Source organism: Bacillus rossius, chromosome 12 (assembly GCF_032445375.1).
Source record: "Bacillus rossius redtenbacheri isolate Brsri chromosome 12, Brsri_v3, whole genome shotgun sequence".
NCBI classification, from domain to species: Eukaryota; Metazoa; Arthropoda; class Insecta; order Phasmatodea; family Bacillidae; genus Bacillus; species Bacillus rossius.
The window spans coordinates 47220327-47242357 of NC_086339.1; the positions used below are offsets into that span (position 1 = coordinate 47220327).

The window sequence follows — 22031 nt, forward strand, 5'->3', positions numbered from 1 at the left end:
GAAGGCATGAACAATGCAAAATCCTGTTCTCATGCAGACAAAGTACCCACTGTTGCCTGGTTTTAACCACCCATGGGATCTAATTTTCAGAAAATGTCATCCGGCGTAACATAAGGAGCATTACTGTGAAGTTTCAAGTCTGTAAAATATATATACTTGAAAAAAAGGGCAATAAAAAAACAAATTAAACAGAGAGAGGAAAAAAAACAATAGTTTAGGTTTGCGATTTAAAGTGATAAAAAGTATTTAAATACTAATTGAACTCTTATGAGGGTACTGATTGCTTCGTTGTTAATATCACACAGGTGTTTTTTACTTGTATGGGAAAATTAAGAATGATAAGGCATCTAGTGCGTGGCAGCAATGTTAATAGGCAATAGGAAATAAACTTCTAGCGCCTGCGGCATTGTCAACACACACATCGTACGTGTACTGCAAGTTGTATCTAACCCCCTCCAACACATTTGATTCTAAATTGGACTTTTAGTAAGGATCCCTAATGTTATTGATAATGGGTGTTTGCCAAAATAAGGTACCTAAAGCATGTCCCTAGGCCTTAAAAATATTATACATTTGTATTAATAGTAATTTTTACAATAAGATATATGCTTGAATGTAATAGAAGCCTATTATTTATATTATTTTTTAAATAAATGTTTTTGTATTTAAGATGTGAGACCAAGAAAGTGCTAAATGTCCCCTCCGTGGACTGTCCCCAAGTACAGTTTGATAACATTTTAATTATCCACAACAATATAATTTTATGTTATTTAATATTAATTCTTTAAATTGTAATGTCCAAAGATTAAAAAAGAAATCATAAAATTGCTGGACTGCAAAGATTTGAATTTTCAAGTAAGATTAATGTTTATTAATTGTCCCCAGGAAATGGGTCCTTTGTGTGGACATACAAAATAGTTTCAATATAAACCTCCAGGGTGCAGCACTGGCCACTGAACCCTACAAAAAAGGAGGGAAAAGAATCTATCTTGTTTTCTATCAAGTCATAAGTGGATGATTGGTGATTTATTGGTACTTACATTAGTTGATCCATGTGATTTAACGGTTGGTCAAGATCGCTTAGTCCACTCTGTGGACAACTTTTTGAAGGTGAGAAATGATATCTGTCACTTCTAATAGATGAATAGATAAAAAGTACTACGTATAAATTTCTTTTACGAATGCAGTGATATTCTAACCTTAAAAATTAAAGGACTAGAAAACAAAAGTACAGTTTCTGTCCCCTCCGTGGAATTCACAGGCTACGGAGGGGACATCATTGTTAGAGGTGGGTTGTTACAGCAATTTTCGGTATCTGTTCCAACCTAATACTGATACAGTAATGTACTAGTTACAAGTATCTGATACTTCTGTATCAGTTTTAGCAGTAGCGGTCCCAGGACCGTGCGACCAGAAGGAGAATCTGATACATTATTTATCACGCCCGGCAATTCTCTACCTCTGTTACTCTCATGCCCGCCTGATAACATTCACTGCAGTTCGTCCTGGCCGTGTATTACCATGTACATTGTTGCGGGCTGTCATGCTTTGTAGTTAGTATCTTTATAGTGAAATAAGGAATGGATAAGTGCAAGAAAAAGACTTCATTTGTGTGAATTTTTTCACGGAAAATAATGAGTTTGCTAAGTGTAATTTGTGTAAACAAAAACTGAGTTATAATGCAATACTATTTGTTAAATAGTGACTGAACTTGCAAAGTGCTTGTTTTTTTATCGATATTGGCACTGCTATCTGCCTGATGTACCTAACTCAAATGTCTATTGATATAGTATGCTCACTAATGTACTTATCTGTTTTTTTTTATTTTTAATTTTTGATAAGATCGTAATCTTTTAATGTATGAAAACACTAGTTACTAATTGTTTTCGAAAAAAAGAAAGTCCATATGTTGATTACATCTGTTATTAGTGTCAACTGAGAATTTACTTGCATTTTCATAGCTGTTAGGTGCACAAATATAAATATTATATCTTGTATTAATGTACTTTTTAATATTAAAATTTCATTAGTTTTATTATTGAACGAGACGGTGCACGCACTGCGCACTGAGCGTACTTTCATGTGGGACAATAAACAAAACGACTCGTAACAATTTCGCTCTGCGCCTCTCCTTCAACGCCTTCCCCTGCGCTTCCTCCCCTACATTCTTTCCCTTCTTTATCCCTTATTCGTCGTGCCGCTCCCTCCCCTTTCACAAGCTCCGCTCATGTGACCGTCATCTGCGATCGGGTTCTGCGCACGCGCACATTGGCCGTGGTGTTGTTCCAGGCGAATTCAAAAACTGATACTAAAGTACTTGATACGTTTCAAGTGTACTCGTTTGCAGTACCCGAAACAGGCATGTATCAGTTACAAAATATCAGGTTGATACTTTTCGACCCACCTCTAATCATTGTACACGTAGTGAAATATTTCCAGAGTTGAATTAATGAGAACTGTATGGAAGTGTTAGTGCTATTTCGAGTACCTGAACTGCTGACATTGCAGCATAGGCCCATTAACAGACCATAACATATTTATGTACTTAATCATCGATGAAATTTATACATTAATTATGAAAATTACCATACAGCTGCACTAAGTACTGTGTTTGTTACATTCATTAGATCCAGTATACTGTGTAGAAAGATATTTGACAATTTAAATATTCTCACAGGTACATAATTTTGTAATACCTTAAATGTTAATAATAATTTACCTTGCAATCTGCTGAATTGATTATTTTCTGCTTTGACAAATGTTCATGTAGCACGGCTGTGGTCTGTCTATCCTCATTAAAAAAAAAAGCATTAATTTTACTCTTTCAGATGTTTTATCATTACAACAGAGCCCAATAAACGTTCTGATAGATTTTGTATTTATCTTGCAGAATAATGGCTCCCATAAAAAGAAAACTTCAAATTTTGTTGATAAGATCAAAAAATGAAGGGAACAGAAAAAGGTCAGCATGAGAAAGGCTAGAGAAAGGTTAACTAACAACCCAAGAAAGAATGAAGAAAAAAAAGCTAAACAAAGGGAAAGATACCACATGAGGAAAAAAATAATTTTGAATATGAGTGAAAGGGATGAACGATCAGTCAGGAAAGGTTGGAGAGACCGGAAATGACATCAACGAAAAGAAAAAAAGAAAAAGCGAAAGAAACTGAAGAAGAATTAAAAATTAATTCTCCTGAAACACCACCAGAAGTTTCAGATGCTGTAGTACCCTCAACTTGCAGAGTTGAATGTGGAAAAAAGTGTTCAAGGAAAAACAGGAAGAAAATGTAAGAAGAAAAACGGAAGTTGGAAAAGAACAATGAGAGACTACGAAGAAAACTTGATACAAAAAAAGAATAAAGAGAATACGAGATTCATTACAACCTAATGCAGATACTCTAACCCCTAGGAAGAGAGTGGAAAAGTTATTTAGTAATAACAACACTAATTCAGACGAAGTTAAAAAGAAAGTTTTTTTTGCTGAAGTTATCCGTGACCAAATAAAAGACAGTTTTAAAACTGAGAAATCTTTAAAAAAAAAAAAAAGAGAACTATGTTACGAGTTTTAACTGGAAAAATTATCAAGAAGTACAGACTCTGTGTACATAACCACGCACTAAAAAAACTACCAAAATCAATGGTAAGGTTAAATTTGTCCACTCAGTGGACAGTAGAGTCCACTCCGTGGACAGCCCCAAAATTCTATTTACATTTTATTAATTCAATTTAATGTATCGATCTTGACCACTTATTGTACTGAATTTGGTGCAACCAGGGGAATATTTAAGAATCTTTTCAGGTGTATAAAATATAATAATTTTTTTTTTCAAACCATATATAGTTTAGGTACCTTATTTTGGCAATCACCCTAATATAATATAGCCTATAGCCTACCTCGATAAATGTACTATCCAACACTGAAAGAATTTTTCAAATCGGACCAGTGGTTCCTGAGATTAGCGCGTTCAAACAAACAAACAAACTCTTCAGCTTTATAATATTAGTATAGATATATGGACATCACAGTCAGTCAAATTCATGCCTTAGGGTGTATAAGCATACATAGAGGACTGCTACCATCGTGATAGCACTTAATTCAGATATTTATTATCTCATTTCTACTATTTCTTAATGATTTTATTGTAAACATTGTTAACTTTTCCTGTTATTTTATGCAACACATTAGATGTATTTGAATTCTAGCCTAATGAATCCCTTAGCTAAGGGAGCCATTAGAAGTATATCGTACTGGCCGCTGCCATCTTTTTATCGCTTCCGAATTCTCACAAGGAATGCATTGGCACCCTTACATACGTCCAATAAAATCGAGGTTTCCAGGGATGTGATACTCGCATCCACTAATGTGTCCCTGCATCCATTAACTTCTGAATTTTGTTTTATTTTGTTTGTATATTATATTTCTTTAGATTTTTGGCATAAAATTTGTTTAAACCATTATAAGCATAAGTCACAACTCAAATAGAGACAAATAAAAACCTTAATAATAAATTACCAAAAAGCAAACTTAAGCTTACTGGGGTATTTAATTCTTATTATAAGTCTTTTTAATATTTTAAAATTTATAAAAAAAAATTGCATGTCTGTAAAGTCATTTACGGACGATAGTTTAACGAGACATCATAACAAAACATTGATGAAATGATTGCATACTTTTATGAATAAAATTGAATCATTTTATTTTAATAATAAAAGAATAAATACTTGAAATTATACTAGTAATCAGATTTTTAAAATGCAAGAATAATTAACCTTTATTGCCGAAATTGTTGTTGTAATAACAATGAAAACCACATTAACTTTTCACTTCACTTTATAAACAGTCGACGAAACAGTTCACGTGTGGATGTAAGTTGTGTGCTGCCGCTGTCTTTCTTCTCCTCGGACAAACAGGCCAATCGAGTGGAAGAGAGATAGATGCTGCGCAAGCATACAATGAGTGTAATGGGACACAGCGTAATGGAACAATGTGACCTAACCAACTGATCACACAATTTCACAATATTTTTAATGTTGCTATGCTAGCCTAATCAAACCATCCACACTTTTTATGTTTCTCGACTATTCTCTAATTTATCAGCCACATAATCAGATGAAAGATTTTAATATTTGCTCAATGCTACTTATGTTGTTCGTGCGAGCGGTGAACTTCGGAACTATTCGGGCCTGGAATGAACTTGTTTGAGCTGGTTGCTATGCTATGTTGCAATTCGTAAGCAACCATTAAAAATAGTTTACAGTATTTTTAATGTAGCTATACACCTTACGAACTGTTCACAATATTTTTAAGTATTTTTAATGGAGCTAATCAAAAAAAGACCACTATTTATACCCAACATGCACCAACGCGGCCTTGTAATGGACTGTTATGAATGTTAGGTTTGCCAAACCTGTGATTCTCCATGTATAACAATGTTAAAAAAAATGGCAACGGCTGCGTCAATGCATAGGTACTATAATATAAGCTATAAACAGTGATTTCTTCTTAGAAACCAGTTGGAATATAAAGATGGTGTTTTCAAGGTAAAAAAATATTTTCTGAATTTTATCATCATCTTCCGAAAAAGTCACGAAGTCAAATATGACCTTAAAATCACAATAAACACCCATTATATTACGGACAAAACTATTTTCATTATTAATAAAATACCCCAATAAACAATTAGTACCAAAACAGATACACACACACACACACAGTTAACATGGCAGTAATGATATAATAAAGTGATCACACCACTTCACCTATAAACATTATGCAAATAATGACCTGTAACAAACTTGCTCTCCTGTGTCAATATAACCACCAAAAAGGGCAGTACAACTAGGAAAAAATTTTAATTGGAGATTTTTTTCTTTCACAAAGTCCTTACACTAGAAAATTATCAAACACAATAATGACATTTATGGTGAAAGGAAGCATAATAAAAAGTGAGTCATCAAGGTGAAATGTCATTTTTTTGGCAGAACAAAGAGAAATGCCAATAAATTAATCTTGTTGCTGTTAAGTTACAAGCATAACTCTCCTACACATGTTCCAGGAATATGTTATGCCTGAAACCACCATTATGAGAACGGAGAGAAAAAAAATCGGAAATTTTCACACACAACACACGTCCATAAATTTACTCAAAAGGGATGGTTTTGCAATTTCTACTAGTTTGTGAAGAAAAAAAATTTGTAACTTACATTACAATATGTAGGTACCCATGGTTTTACACTGCCACTACCATTCACTGTTTACCTGCAATAAATAGGAATATATGTTTTCCATATACTTGAAACATTACAGAACTAACTCTGAAAGGAAGGTTTCTTAATTCCTACTGGTTTGTGAAAAAATTGCAGTTTACAGCTTACATAACAACAACTATGTATTCACACAATCGCTGACATTAAATTTTACCCATGTGGGTTTTTTTTAATTTTTTTTTCTAATGAGAACTTTAGTCAATGTAGGTGGTGTAAAAATGTAATTTGTTTAAATAACAATTTCAAGGAATTTTCAATGCTTATATTTCATGTTTGTTGTTTTATTCGAATAAATATGAAATTGTATTACGAAATATTATTACAAAATGTTTATTTTGTAGACTGTACATTACATTTAAAGTATGTAGGCTACTATTTTGAATCACATTGCAGACCTGCCAACATTAAAATTTAAAAAATCATGAGGTCCTCGATAAAAATTTTCAGTCCCATAAATACAGGTTAGATATATAAAAAACAACAAATGAGAATCTTTAAATTTAAGTGACATACCTGTACATATGTTACATGGTCTCTGCTTCAAAATTTATTTCAACAAATTATAGGTTGCAGATTTAATTTAGTTGAACATAATTTAGCGCTGTCGTGTAGTGATCATGCAGGGCAGCAACTAAAAAAATGTAAAATAACATTCTGCTCGTGTAACACTATTATCACTGTTCACAACAAAATTAATTTTTTTATTGGCAGAAATACACTTCACGTGTTAGTTATGTTTTTTTGTAGCGACATGTTTCACAATGTCTCCTCTTCCACTATGCGAGATAGAAAAATCAGCACGGCACACGCTACAAAACGCAAAATTGCTTCCTTTACGTGACTCAAGTATTGATGGAAACTCGTTACTGTAAGCTTTCATAAAACTTGTTTTGTAACTTTTACAAACAATATCTTGGGGCCCCGAAAAATCGTGAGGAAACACTATTTTGGCGTGAGGGTGTGAGATGGACCTTAAAATTGTGAGCCTCACACCAAAATCGTGAGAGTTGGCAGGTCTGACATTGTGACGGACCAGTCTAATGGAAGGCAAAAATTTGAACAGAATTGTTATTGTCGTTCATTTTTTGTGAGGAATACGTGCTGCGCACTAAAGTAGCTGACATTGAATTTTGCAGTCTTTCCACGGAATTCTTTGATTACAGTTGTCGTATATTCTGTGTTTGATATGGCTGGTATTTCATGTATCCCAGTTTATACCTGGATCCTGAAGGCTTGATCCTTAGGTACATGATGCTTGCTGCTTTAGTTCAGTACATCGGAAGATCATGCACATGAAAGAATTTGTGAAATAAGAAAGAATTATGATTGTAGGTTTGAAAAGAAATCCTTATTATATGACAATTTGTTTTATGTACAGGATATTCTGTCATACTGAATTAAAACAGCGAACATCATGTATCACAGGATCAAGCCAACATCATGTATCACAGGATCAAGCCAACAATATAATTCCATCAGGATCAAGCCTTCAGGATCCAGGGATAAACTTCAAAATATGACGCGAAAGACTTAGCGTAATTTTTATTATTAGTTGGCTATAGTGCTAAACAAAGAGATACATGATCGCGGGTAAACAATGAATGGTCGCGGCAGTGTGAAAACCCAGGTATTGTAATGTATGCTTTAAACTGTTATTTTTCATAAACCAGTATAAATTAAAAACCATCCCTTCAGGGTAAATTAAGGGACAAGTGTTGTGTGTAAAAACCATGTTTTCAGAATTTTTTCTTTACGTTCTAAAAATCTGTGATGTCAAGAGTATTACCTCCCAAACCCTTAGACTTTCCCCCGTTGTCCCTACCCCTCTCACTTCTAACACCTTCTTCTCAAGCCCTCTAAAACTGCCCTAGAAATTTGTGCTTCTCACTTTGTTCTCCTTCAAACCCTTCATCATCCACTCATGGTCTTTTCCCCCTTTATCATCCTCTGTGTAACATTATTTCCTAGATATCCACAGCCCCCCCTCCCTCTTTAACACCTTATCAAGTGTTATCAGCCTTTCTATAAACCTCCTTCTCTTTAATGTATCTTAACCTTTCGCTTTCCTTTCAACCACATCCATGACCGATCTTGCTGCCCTGCGCTGCACCTTCTGTAACTCTCCTAGCTCAGTCAACAGGTACGGGCCCCAAACCGCCACATTAGTATCTGCTATAACCGTCTTCCCTGTTGTTCAATGTTCTACCAACACCACCAGCACCGCCTTTCCTTTTTCAACAACACGCTTGAGCAATGGGCTTCAAACACAAACATGATAAACTACATGCAATTAAGTTTGGATTCATACCTTTTTTAATAAATGGCATTTTGAAAAAGAATGCGGCTCAATTTTCATTGAACCGCTCAGTCCAACATGTTGCCGACTTGAAACAAGCTGAGAAACAGGTTGACGCATTGTTGAAACAGTGCGTAAGCAGCTAGCCATTTTGAAAGATGAATGTAATCGTTTACCGATATAACACTATTCAAACATCCCCAATGTCCATCACACCTTTCACAGGGACAATTAATTTAAAGAAAAATATTTTTTTTAGATCACCATAGAAAACAAACTGCTTATTGCGTGGAACAAAATACTAGGGTCCCGGGCACTATTGTAGCGCTTAGTGTGTCTGAATATCAACTTAAATGCTACGATACATGGTCACGTAGTTAGATGTGGCAACCATGGAGTTAAGAAGTTAGGGAGTAGGTGTGTGTAATCTCTGCTGTGTTAACAGTTGAAGTCAAAACAAAAACAAAAAACGACCACGCCCCCTTGTGAGAGCAAAACATCACTGGTTGCAATGCATTTAAATGCAGAATACTGTATTTTGTTAATCCGATATTAGCTACCAACGGCGTATATGTGCAAGTTTATCTTGTTAAGATTATGAAATGAAATATAATGTTATGTTGCAAGACTGTAACGTGTGATTTTTTAGTAGAAATAAGGCAATAAATCCCGATATATGTAATGACGAAATGGGTTATAAAATTAATTTATTGCTTACTTAACAGCATTCAGGTAGGGTGCATTGATGTTATTAAGGCAGTATGTTATGTCAATAACATTATAGTACCCTTGTTTACATTATTTGTGCTTAAAGAAGGTTTTTTTTCGTCATTTCATTTATCGGACTATTACAATGTTAAAGATATTAGCTTATTACCTACATGTTACTGTAAACGAAATGAACAAATTAACTGATATTTAAATTCTCGTCATAATTATTAGGCCTATGTGTATGGATGGATTAGCTGTCACGAGCCCACACGTCTATATTAACTTGTACATGCTACAACTTTTGCATTTTATTTATATATTTATTTATTTATTGCAGTGGCCACGCAATAGTAAACATACCAGTAGTTTCTTCAGAGCTAAATTAGTCCTTTGCACGAATATTTCACTTTAGGAGCCAGTACTGTAAAGTAACAGTAATAACAGAGGGCACACATGCCTACCTGCAGCAATGTTGCAGTGATTACATTTGCAACTTTTATTTTTTACTATAGCGATTCCAAGTGTTATATATTTATACTGTCTACGTTTTAATTATTTTTCATCCCACAATTTTAGCCTTGAATGTGTGCCTTAAGCTTCTTTGAGATCAGTGAGGATTATAAAATGCTAGTGAAGATATATTTAAATCGAAAATTATATTTTTGTATTTTTTGTTCTCATAGGGGGCAATATTTACCCACAATTTCCCTAATATTCATATCCATTCAACTATAGATTTGCAAAAATTAGTTCATAGAAATTTTTTCTAGGAAACCTAATTATTTTTGTCAAGATTTTTTCTTGGTTTCCCTTACTTGATGACACACATAAATACTATGTAGCAATAACCAATCAATACTTACTAAGACTGCATATAAATACAAAAAATACTTATGTTTCTGATTTGTAATAGGTAAAACAGTTATTCTTGAATGGAATAACAAGATCACTTGAAGCTCAAAAGGAAGAATGCATACATAGCTACTAGAAGTTTGACTGCAAAAATTCTCATTGACCCTTAAACAAAATTGTCTTCGTAAACATCTTTTGAACAGAATCACTAGTTTAAATTATATTCTTAGCAAAATAATTGAACCTTATACAAACATACTTATCAGAAACTGCTTTTGTCAAATAAACAATATGATTATTCAATGGGGACATGTCATGCATATGCTGATTCAAAGAGGAAAAAAATGTATTTTCGTCTTACAAATACTTTGCACGTCCTTAGACAGGTATGTTATTCCACCTCTATCTTTCTGTGCAATTAATGAATTTTCAGCATTTCCCTCTGGCAACTGGTACATCTTAAATTGGTAATTCCTGAAAAACACTAAAAATATTTTACAGCATTTTTAATGTAGCTATACTAACCTAACCTACAATCTAGTGTTGTTACTAACCTAGCCTAATCAAACACTATCCACATTTGACTACTTCGAAAGAAATATTTTCGAAATTGATTTTTATTACTTTAATTACGGAAAAGTTACGCCGAGGGAATTTTAGAACAAAATGATACTAAACCACACTGCATAAAACTAAAAGTGAAATGTTTTACAGATTAAATCACTTCTCCTCATCCATTTCCTCACCATATTTTTTAAGTTAAGTCTTATAATCGTCGACGATAAAATTGGTACATTATTGGGCTTTGGTAAAAGCAAGCTGGTAGCACAGTGTTGCAAATTTAAAATAGTGTGAAATTATGCGAAATCAACTACAAAACAAGACGTACTGAAGTAAAAACTATAATTTATTAACAAATAACAAGACATTACATAAATGTATATAATTTGGACAACAAAAATCAATGGAAAATATATTATGGTTTCATGCAGATAACACAATCAATTTTATTTCATTTTTTTTATTTTTTTTAATCCACCTGCAGATCCCTACATGAGCCAACAGCTCAAGGGATATTGACCTTGTCACATTATAAACAAAAATTAAACATAGTTAAAATTGCAATAAAATAATCAAGTTTACAATTATAATGAATTTTGCTAATCTACACTTTCAACAAATAATCACAAATTTTATAATTTTCACAATTTACACAACACAACAAACAGTACATATTTTTCATTTAATATACTCTGAATCATTTGTAGGGTGTCCTATTAATTATACAGCAAATTACATATTATTTATATTGTCACCAGCTAAATAAATATTTTTTTCCTTTGATGTATTCTCTAACAACTTTTTTGAATTCATTAAAATTTTGTAGTAATATAATTTCTTTAGGTAGTTTATTAAATAGTGTTATACCTCTTAAGTGTGGAATTTTGGTTTCAGTTTATAGTTATATCTTGTGATATATGGTCCAGTATGTTCAGATTCTACAAAATTATTTACAATTTTACAAATAAGAGCAACCTATAAATATATTACGAAAAAAAAGGGAATATATTCAACTCAGTAAATAAAGGTTTACATGAGGCTCTTGTATCAGCTAAACATATAATACATATGGCTTTTTTTTGCTATCTAAGAATTTTAATACTATTACTACACTTACCCCATATTTCAATTACATATACCATGTGTGTGTGAAAAAGTGCAATGTATGCAGTTCGTAGAGAATTTCTGTCTATAATTTGGCTAAGAATTCTGAGGGCGTAGCAAGCTTTACTTAATTTATGAATAGTTTGATTGATATGTTCATTCCATTTTAGTTTATCATCAATATGTAAGCCCAAGAATTTAGTTGATTCAGTTTGACTTATCGCTTGATTCTGAAATTCAGATAATATTTGATCGAGCAGTCTTTTATTACCAAATTTAATAAATTTTGTTTTATTTATATTAAGTTTAAAATTATTTGCATCAAACCACTTATTCAAGTTAATTATTTCAAATTCAGTTTTATTTTTTAATTCCAATATTTTTCTGGAGTTATAAGAAGATTTGTGTCATCAGCAAAAGATACCTACTCGTACAAAATTGTACTTACTACAGTCAGAATTTTTTCATTAGTTTTCCTTATCCCTATATTTACACATGAGTTATCCATCAAGTCAAATCTGTGTGGGATTGTACATACCGCCACTTTGTGTTACATAATGAAGGTAATACATATTTCAAACTGAGATACACAGTTTTTGATTGTTTCTTTAACACGTAATTTCCACCTGCTACTATAACTATCTCATCTTCTTTCTTGAGACATGTCTTGTCTTCTCTTATTCCTCTCACCATTTCAATTATAGAAGCTCCTAGTTTGATATAAACTTACTTGTGAAATGTAATTCCCGTCTGCTTTTTCGCTAGCCTATTTGTACAACCATAAGCACAACACGAATTTTTTTATTCTTTCTTGAACACGTAATTTCCACCTGCTACTATAACTATTTCATCTTTCTTGAGACATGTCTTGTATTCTCTTATTCATCTCACCACTTCAATAATAGAAGCTCCTGGGCCCTATTTCATAAAACTTATTAGTCTCATAATTAGGAGTCAGGAGTCATAGAAGTAGCTGCTAATTATAAGTTTGGTTTCATAAAACTAGTAGTGTAAAAAAGTAGCTAGTAGTGTAGGACTCCTAATAATCAGTGATAAAATGAGTTCAAAATCAAGAGTGTTTCATAAACTTCAAACACAAATATATTGCACTGATTATTAGCACTGAAATTTATCAATCTTGGCTTTATAATAAATCATTTTAAGAGTCATCAATTTTTAGAGAACAGCAGTGGTATCTGTTTGTGAAGTACAAAAATTTAACAATGAAAATGGAATCCTCAGATTCTAGTGGAAGTGAAGATGATGTAATAGTAAGACGTCCGAGACATTTTCAAGAAAGGAAAACCTAAACGTTGTTAGAGGAAACATATGAGTACAATGAACGTTTTAGGTTAACACGTGGTGTTTTTAATTATGTGCTCACAAGGATTGAACCTTTTTTATTCCATCCAACAGCACGGAACCAGGCACTTTCACCTAAGCAACCACTGCAAATAGCACTACAATGGCTTGGCAGTGGTGTGCAATACCACTGCATAGCAGACATGCACAATGTTTCTAAAAAGCTACTGTCTGTAGGTCAATTGGCTTAGTCTTTGTCGTTTGTGACTAAACCGATTGCTACTACATAATCACGAATTTCTGTCTAACATAACTTCTTCACATCTTTCGTTAAAGTGCCAGAAAATGCACCAAACAGAACATCTCTATTCTCAAAATTTTTTCATATTTCCTGTTTTTAAGTTCTCTTTTAGCCATTTTTACACAATGTTCAAAAATGTAAACATCAAATATCACCCACCAACATCAGCTGACTATTAAACTAATAAAATTAGTGAACTATTTTAGCAGTCCTTCAACTTTGTTTATGAAACACAAATTTCTACACTAATAGCTACTTTTTATTTCACTACTATTTAGGAACTAATATTATTACTGTGTTTATGAAATAGGGCCCTGGTTTGATATAAACTTACTTGTGAAATGTAATTCCCGTCTGCTTTTTCGCTAGCCTATTCGTACAACCATAAGCACAACACGACATTGTTTTATTTCATTAAAAACACCATTTAAAACTTGTATTCGCCGTTTGTTTTGGTCGCATTAGTGGGCGTGTCCCAAAAAGCAAAATGACTTCAGCATCCACGCCATACAACCACTCCCTAACTTCTTACCTCCATGGTAGCAACTTCCATCTCTTTGCCAATTGATGATAAGGAGGGGAAGCCAATGATGTACATTCTGTATTGCACAGACCCGAACAATCCCTAATATCTACCTGCGGCCAATTCCTAAACAACCATTGAAATGATTTGACAGTATTTTTAATGTAGCTATACTAACCTAACATAACCAACCATCCACAATTTTGTAAAGTAGTAAAAAATTATCCCGTAGTTGGCCGAAGGTAGATATTCGGGCTTGTTCGGGTCTGTGCAATACAGAATGTACATCATAGCCTTTCTTTAAGGGGAGTTAGCTCTCTCCATTTTACGATTTCAAATATTTTGATACCATTAGCAATCAGAGCGCAATAAAGTTCCCATTCTATTTCTTTTGTTTGACATTGCATATGTCTTAACTTTGGCTGCTTGTTGAATTCAACGCTTGTGAACTGGTGCGATTATCATGACAGTTGTAGTCGCCTACTTGAAATAATAGAGCAAACCGCGTGTATTCGGTACTGAGTAACGGGTGCGCCATCCAGTACCGAGTAACGAATCGTCACACAAGAATGCATTTCGTTACTCACATTTTTCACTTCTAATTCTACACTTTACCTATTAAAATCAAATTAAATTTAGAATGACTTAAACACAAGTCTGGTTCAAAATAGGGAAAAGGGAGAGAAAATACGCAGTTTGGTATGTAATGTATAAGTATGTTTTCTACAAATTACGAATGTTGCGACGCCGCGACGTCATACTGTACACGTACGAAAATACGACTCGATTCGTTGCTTTAACATGACATAGCATGTTATGAGGTATCAGAAGTAACGAGTAACGTAACGATACGATAGTAACGAGTACTAATTGTTAGAGTAACGAATACATACAGGTACACTTTTTGATGTGACAGCGTCTAATAAATCGATGAACGCCGGCTGCATGCACGAAAAAGTGTCCCATTGCGCTCATTGTTCCGTTACGCTGTGTCCCGATACGTTCATTGTGCCGTTATGCTGTGTTCTATTACGCTGTCGGCGAGTGCAGTAATAAGAGGTTAAGTTACAATTGACAAAAAAATTATGGTGATTCATATAATTGATGATAGATATTTGATTACAGTTTATTTATATGAAAACTTGTTCATAATTATATTTAAACTTTATGCTAAATGCCAGTTTTTAAAATTAATTACAAGTCATCTACACGTGAACTGGTTCGTCGACTGTTTATATAAAGTTTAGTGAAAAGTTAATGTGGTTTTCATTGCTCATTACAACAACAATTTTGGCAATAAAGGTTAATTATTCTTGCATTTTAAAAAATCTGATTAGGTACTAGTATAATTTAAAGTATTTATTCTTTTAATATTAAAATAAAAATGATTCAATTTTATTCATAAAAGTATGCAATCATTTCATCAATGTTTTATTATGCCGTCACGTTAAACTAATGTCCGTAAACCAACTTTACAGACCACCAATTATTTTATACAGAACTACTTTTTTAAAGTGCTTTACACGAAACTGGCCCTCCATGTACGAGACCCAAGGCATGTTCTGACACGCTAACTATCGCCGACTAGCTGCGATCCGATTAGCTCCAGATCTCAGCCTTATGGTGACGTACTCAACGACGGCAGAGTGCAGCATGGGTGTTTGTGCGGCACTGAAGTTAAACGGAATTACATGATAGTAAAAATAATGGAACCAGTACAGTTCATTTCCGAAAATGGAAGTACTCTATGTAAGATAGCCCATTGTCTCGCAAGTCTTTGATTGCACGGTGTTCATAGTTCTAAATAGCCACACAAGTTGACACTAACACAGTATGCACATGAAGTGATGGATACACCATACAAGAAGTAAGTAATGAATACTATTATTTTTGGCAAAGGGTCCCTGTATTACATGTCCAGCATGGTCACTTCATGACCCATCTCAAAGTCCCAAGTTGAAATGAACAGATTTTGAGCGATTCGCACGTTCTGCCCTTAAGCAGCCTGTGCGGGCAAACTTCAAAGTCCCGTGATTAGTCCAAGGTGACTGAGGAGGGGTCCATGCAGTGTGACCCTTTAACTACAAGATTCCGATGATCAAACCTGGAGAATGTCAAAAGACTATGATAAATTAGGCTATGCAGCTGAGTCTTTAACTCGAGCCGAATGGAAGGCCGACCGTGGAGAGCTTAGAAAAGGTTGATAGTAAACTTACTCTATTGTCAGTTGCAGCAAGGTGATAAAAACTCTGTGGTGCACAGATGCCTCGGCGCGGGGTGAATGGCGACTGAGTTGGACCCTCGAGGTGCCGCGCCACGCAGTGTTGCTGTTCACATCAAAGAGTGTACAAAGTGAAAAGACGGTTCAAGCTATTTTCATGTACTGAAGTGCACAATGAATAAAAGTTATTTAATTAATAAAGCAACATGGCAATATAAAATTGCCTAAAAAGTCATTTATTTCATAATCACATTTACATATGGCGGAATGATACACTAAACTCTGGTGGATGAACACAAAGACCTCATCCGATAGCCGTGCAGGTGGCTATTGAGATATCAGAGACCGGTCTATTATACTCGCTGTACTTCATTGGTTCTTATACTTACACAATACGTGTGGAAAAATGGTCACATGAATGACATTTTAAAAAAACTTTTACTTCAGGATGTTAAGACTACCTGGGAAATTTGTAGTGTGAAAATCATTAAAAACTATTAACTATAAATCATTATAGTGCCGTCGCCCGGGTTCTCGTGTTCGAGATCCAGCGTAGTTCCTAGTGGGAAGGCTAGTTTTTTACGTGAAACGGGTCCGGGAGGGTGCCAGGCTAACTCGGTGGTTAACCACGAGGTGGGTCGTTGGGTATGAATGCCCCTGCGGGGCCCACTAGGAACGGCGGCGGTGGTCGTGATGTTAGGGGTCCCTGATTACTGATGCACTACTGGCCCTACACAGCATAGCACACTGATCCGTAACTGGATTGGGGAAGTTCACAAATAAAATACACGAGTCTGGTTTGCACTGTCGTATACACGTCGCGCAAGGAGTGTGCGGAGTGGACGTTTAATTAACATTGGCATTTACACTTGCAGTTACAGTTACACTATTTTCCCTACACAAATTACACTATGTTTATACTGGGCGCTCTGATGCGCCATCACTAAGGTTAAGCCCTCATGCCAGTCGAGGTTGAGGGGAAGAGTTCGATTGGAGTCGGCCAATTCTGTAAATTGCGAATGGCGATGCTCTGGCCCACCTGTGTGGATCGCGGTTCACTATGAAATTAGTTAAAAGTCTTTAACTAGATGTGGCCGGTGCCTGTGCACTTCGGCAATTAACCCAATGTTTGTTATGGCGGGAGTCGGCCTGTGCCGTATGCTGCACTGCCCCGCGTAATGCGTTGTGAGGGGAGTTTTACGTTTAAGTGGGTGGGATAGGCCCTACACCGTAAAAGGACCGGGCGCACACTGGAAGTTAATTAAAAAATGGTTTTGGAGCGTGACTATAATTACCAGAATGAAATCAGTGTAGACAATGGTTGAAGGCTCCCCATGTGACACACGTCCGTCCCGGTCCGCGAGTCGCTCGGTACTGGCATCTGGCCCTGGCGCGACGGGAGGGCTCAGCGTCCTCTCGCGCCAAGGTTTCTAAAGTTCCGTTATTCGTATAATATTATATTAATAAAAGATTGTAAGTGGCTCTAAATTCACACATTAAAAATTAACAATCAACCAAATACATAGATAAGTTTTGGAAATTGGATCTAACAAGTTTACATTAATTAAATGAATAATGTGGGTCACACTGGAGACTGTTCGTCGCTTGATGACTGCTCCAGTGGCAAATGATACGTGAAAATTTGGGGCGGTTTTAATTAATTCACACACTACTTTATTTAAATTAGGCTGAAGCCCGCAAGTGGAGTACTAACAAATGTATTAATAAAAATCCACACGTGAGTGACCCGGGCACTCCTACATCGCACTTCCTTTGCACGGGGTTGTTAATTAAAAGTGATGTGATCATTAATGTAAGTTTAATTTATAATGTACTGGAATCGTGTTGTCTGGTTGATTAGGACATAGGCTTTAATTCTACATTTGCTCCGCGGTGCTCGCCTGACTCGGGTGGGCCATGGCTAGGGGTGCGTTCCGTTAGCGGAGTCGGATACTGGCGGTTGCAGATCGGGCTTTAGGGTGGCCTTCGGTCGGACGACGTCAATAGTGAAACATATCTTACTGTAAAATAAGTAAAGAGCAGAAATTAATATGGAAATAATTTAATTGCAGTATTTGTATTTCTTTAAGTAAACGAGTGCTTCGTAAATGCTGGAAGGAATAGCTATAAGAAAAAAGGTGAATAATAAGTCATGTGAAAGGTTTCCATTAACAAAAAAAAATAAGCTCTGTCACCGGCCCATCTCCACATGGAGTGTAGAGATGTGAGAGACATCTCTCGATAGCGCTGCTGCTTGGTGTCGTTACCCAGAGCCATTTCTCTTGGGATGAGCAGCTACCTGCAAGGGGGTAGGTTGTGGACTGTCTACCCTGTGTAGCTTATCAAGAGACATCACCTGTGAGCGAGAACAGTGTTGTGCAGGAAATCCTGAATTATTTGTCTAAGTGTTCTGACTCGTGGACACACCTCTACCAAACTGCTTCATTGCTCTAATATTAGTCGATTAACTATGTCATTACTGTCAGTTCCATTGCTAAAGTATTATGTAAGCCATAAAACACTTATGAAATTAATATGTAATAGTATAAAAAAAACCAGAGACAATAAATTGTGGCTCGCCTCCCGATCGCATTTGGTCTCAGCTGTGACCTGAGTGGGAATGGAGACATGGAAGCTGAGACAACCCTCCTGTGTGCACAGAGCGAAAGTGACATCACAAACACAACTGAGGCATGCTGCAGACAGGGCTGGGACCTGGGCTTTAATTATCTGGCAAGTAGGTACGAAATCAGCTGTTCCACCATGGATAAGCCTGATACCTAATCTGTCCAATGCTCACTGAGGCAGCAGCATCGGGATGCCTTCTCCTATGGCAGTTGTAGGAGTTAGGACCACCTCTCTCATTCCAGACATGCTGGGTTACCATTTATTAGCATTTTCATGCCATGTAATGTGGAGCTCGGTGCTGCCATCGGTTGCATTTCGAGGTCGTCTTGGCTACCTCATCCACCCTGGCCCCGAATTCTGCATCGGCGACGGAAAAAAAAACCATGCCCTCATCCACCTCGCGAGGGGAAGGTTGACTCTGCTGCCTCCACCTAGTCTGGCTCAGTAACCAGAGGCTGCTCATTCGCTGTGTAGGTGCCCACATCGGGCATCCAGGTAATGTCATGGATCTATGTCTGTTTCGTGCATCCCTGGTGGCATTGCCTTGGGGTTGTGCCAAAACCTTCTGCTGGTCCAGGTGTCATCGCCCCTTAGATGGGTTTACAACGAAACAGGCCTCACATGCTCAGGACATGAACGAGTCTTCTGTTGTTGGTGTTTTGTCCATTTCTTCTGGGTTTCCATCTTCAGGGACCATGTTTCTTTTTGGGCTTGTGGTTCTCAAGATATTGTCACGATGGAGTTTTCGTAAATGCTGTCCACTCAATCCAAACAAGAAGGTCTTCCTACTCAGCCACTTCAGGATTGGGTATGGTCCCAACCATGTGGGACTCAGTCTAGCACACTAGTTTTTTTGGTGTGCTGGACATGGTCGGCATTCTGTAATGATACTTTCAGATCAACCCCCCTTTTTTGTTCATCCTTAGCAATGGCTGTCCTGTGTCGTGCCACCAGCTAGGGTGGTTTTTGAACAGGTGGTGTGCGGGTCAGTGTAGTCGGGTGTAATCAGCGAGTTATGCAGATGCTTGGAAGGAGCAGAGTTGTCTGTGCTTTGTGGAAGTTGGTAGTCGTGACTTCAGTAATAACAGTTATGGAGATGCTAGTTTAGGGTAGTTACACTTAAAAAACGGTAATACCAAGTTAATGGTTAAATAAGTTAGGATAACTACATTAAAACTATAGTGAAAATGATTGATTAGTTAGGTTAGCAACATAAATGATATGGCGAAATATTCTTATGTCGTATTAGCAAAAATAAATGTAGAAATGTAGCAGAGCTATTTTAAAAACAGTTTAACCTATGCTGTCACCCGCGGTCTCGAGATCGAGACCCGGGGCGGTCCTAGTGGTTTTCATTGGCTCTAAAGGAAATCTCCGGCAGGTGCCAGGTTAATTGGAGGATTAACCGAGGTGTTCGTGGGTTTTTGCCCCTGCGTGTTCCACTAGGATCGAAGGCTGTTGATGGTGGGAGGGAGTCCCTACTTCAAATATGCACTGGCCCTAAACAGTATAGAGGACTGTTTCCTAATTGTTCAGGAGGCATTTGCGAAATAAAGAAACAGTATTTAGGTGCTAGTTTTTTAATTTCGCATCTCACATAGTGTGGATGGGGGCACAAGTTAGACAGTTGCATGTGACAAAAAATACGTTGGCACTACATACACTCGCACTGATAATTAATTACGTATTAGATGGATGTTACATTGCGGCACTTGCAAACAAGATCCCTACATTGGTTTGAGGGTCGCCGAAGAGTTTGGGTGGATTAATGGCCACTCCCGTGATGAACTGTAGATAGCTTCGTGCCCGGGCTCACCTGTGTGAGTCGCGGGCCCACAAAGATAATATTAAGGGGCAAAGTGTTTAAGCTTGCTGTCGGCAGTCTATGCTCGACGAATCACGTAAAGTTCTGTTCGCGGGAGTCGGCCCGGACCGTAAGGTGACTGCGTCGCAAACCGTTGTTCCACGATGAGCAAAAATTAAAGCGTCCGGGATGAGTCCTGCATCGGAAAAGGGCATGGGGGCACGCGGGGAGAGGAAAAAGGTTTTAGTGAATTATAATAGTTACCAGCACGAAGAATTAGGATTACAAAAGTTGAAGTCTCCCCACGGAATCACACGTCCGCCCCGGCCCGTGAGTAAAACTCTACTGCTTCTTTGTGCTGGCTCGGGAGGGTAGGAAGTGTTATGACGCGCCAAACTTTCTAATGTGCCGTTATTCCAATTTTATAATCATAATTACTCATTATCGTTTATAGGACACTCGTATCTTAATGACATCTGTCTGAATTAGTTGGCGGAAGGCCTATAATAGTAATACATAACAGTAAATAGATTAATTATATTTAAAAATAAAAAGTCAAGCTGGAGACTGTCTGTTTTTGTTGACTACTCCAGTGGCTATTTGCAAGTAAAAACAGGGAGGTAAATTAGGTTGATTAACACTGTGGTTAATGTGGGTAATTATTGGCGGAAGGCCGCAAGGGACTTTCCGGACGTTTATTAATTGTGGTTTCCCACGGGGAAAACAGCTGCACCCCTATGACACACTTTCACTATTAAGGGGTGTTCTGTTAATTAAAAATCACTTAATTACTCATAGCAATTTATGATGTATAAGAACTGTATGGTAGTGTTGGCATATGGACGTAATCTGTGCAGGCACTCACCGGTGTCGACGGCTCGCTTGACTCACGTGAAATGTGCTAGGGGTGCATTCCGTTAGCGGGGTTTAATACTGGCGGGTGGAGGCTGGGCTTTATGACCTTCGGAGGGACGACGACCAGGGGCGTAGCCAGGGGGGGGTTTTAGGGGTTCTAACCCCCCCCTTAGCACCAAATCTTTAATTAATTTCTTACTCATCACTCAAACAAATTTCATATTAAAATTAATAAAATTTTTACCATTACAATATTTAAATTTAAGCACCGAAAACTGCTAAAATAGCACTATTTTACACCTTAAAATCCAAATTTTTCCGGGGGAGGACCCCCGGACCCCCCGCTTTAATACGGGGGGAGGGGGGCCATGCTTCTTAACACCCCCCATACGCAAATCCTGGCTACGCCACTGACGACGACACTTATTTTTCGTATAATTTTGAAAATAGTTTATTCTTAAATAGTTAGATACATTATGTCTTAATGTTCAACTTGCACAGGAAAGACAAAATAATAGCAATTTCTTAATAAAAGGAGTGAATCTTTGTAGTTGTAAAAAACCTGTTTTTCCAGGTGTGATTCAAGAGTATTGTATCAATAAAAAAAAA

The 22031-nt window shown here is 36.5% G+C and overlaps 1 protein-coding gene across 3 annotated transcripts in view; it reads right to left on the reverse strand.

Moving 5' to 3' along the window:
• LOC134537915 (uncharacterized protein C6orf136) overlaps positions 1-13921 on the reverse strand; it is a 38526-nt gene extending 24605 nt beyond the window's left edge. The window contains exon 1 of one of the 3 annotated variants that reach the window (XM_063378869.1): positions 8573-13921. In XM_063378869.1, the coding sequence (XP_063234939.1) occupies positions 8573-8710 (138 nt within the window). In that variant the 5' untranslated portion in view covers positions 8711-13921. Of the gene's footprint in view, positions 1-8319; positions 8465-8572 lie in introns of those variants that run through there. The other 2 variants (XM_063378871.1, XM_063378870.1) reach the window with 2 other exon arrangements.
• Positions 13922-22031: the final 8110 nt, after the last annotated feature.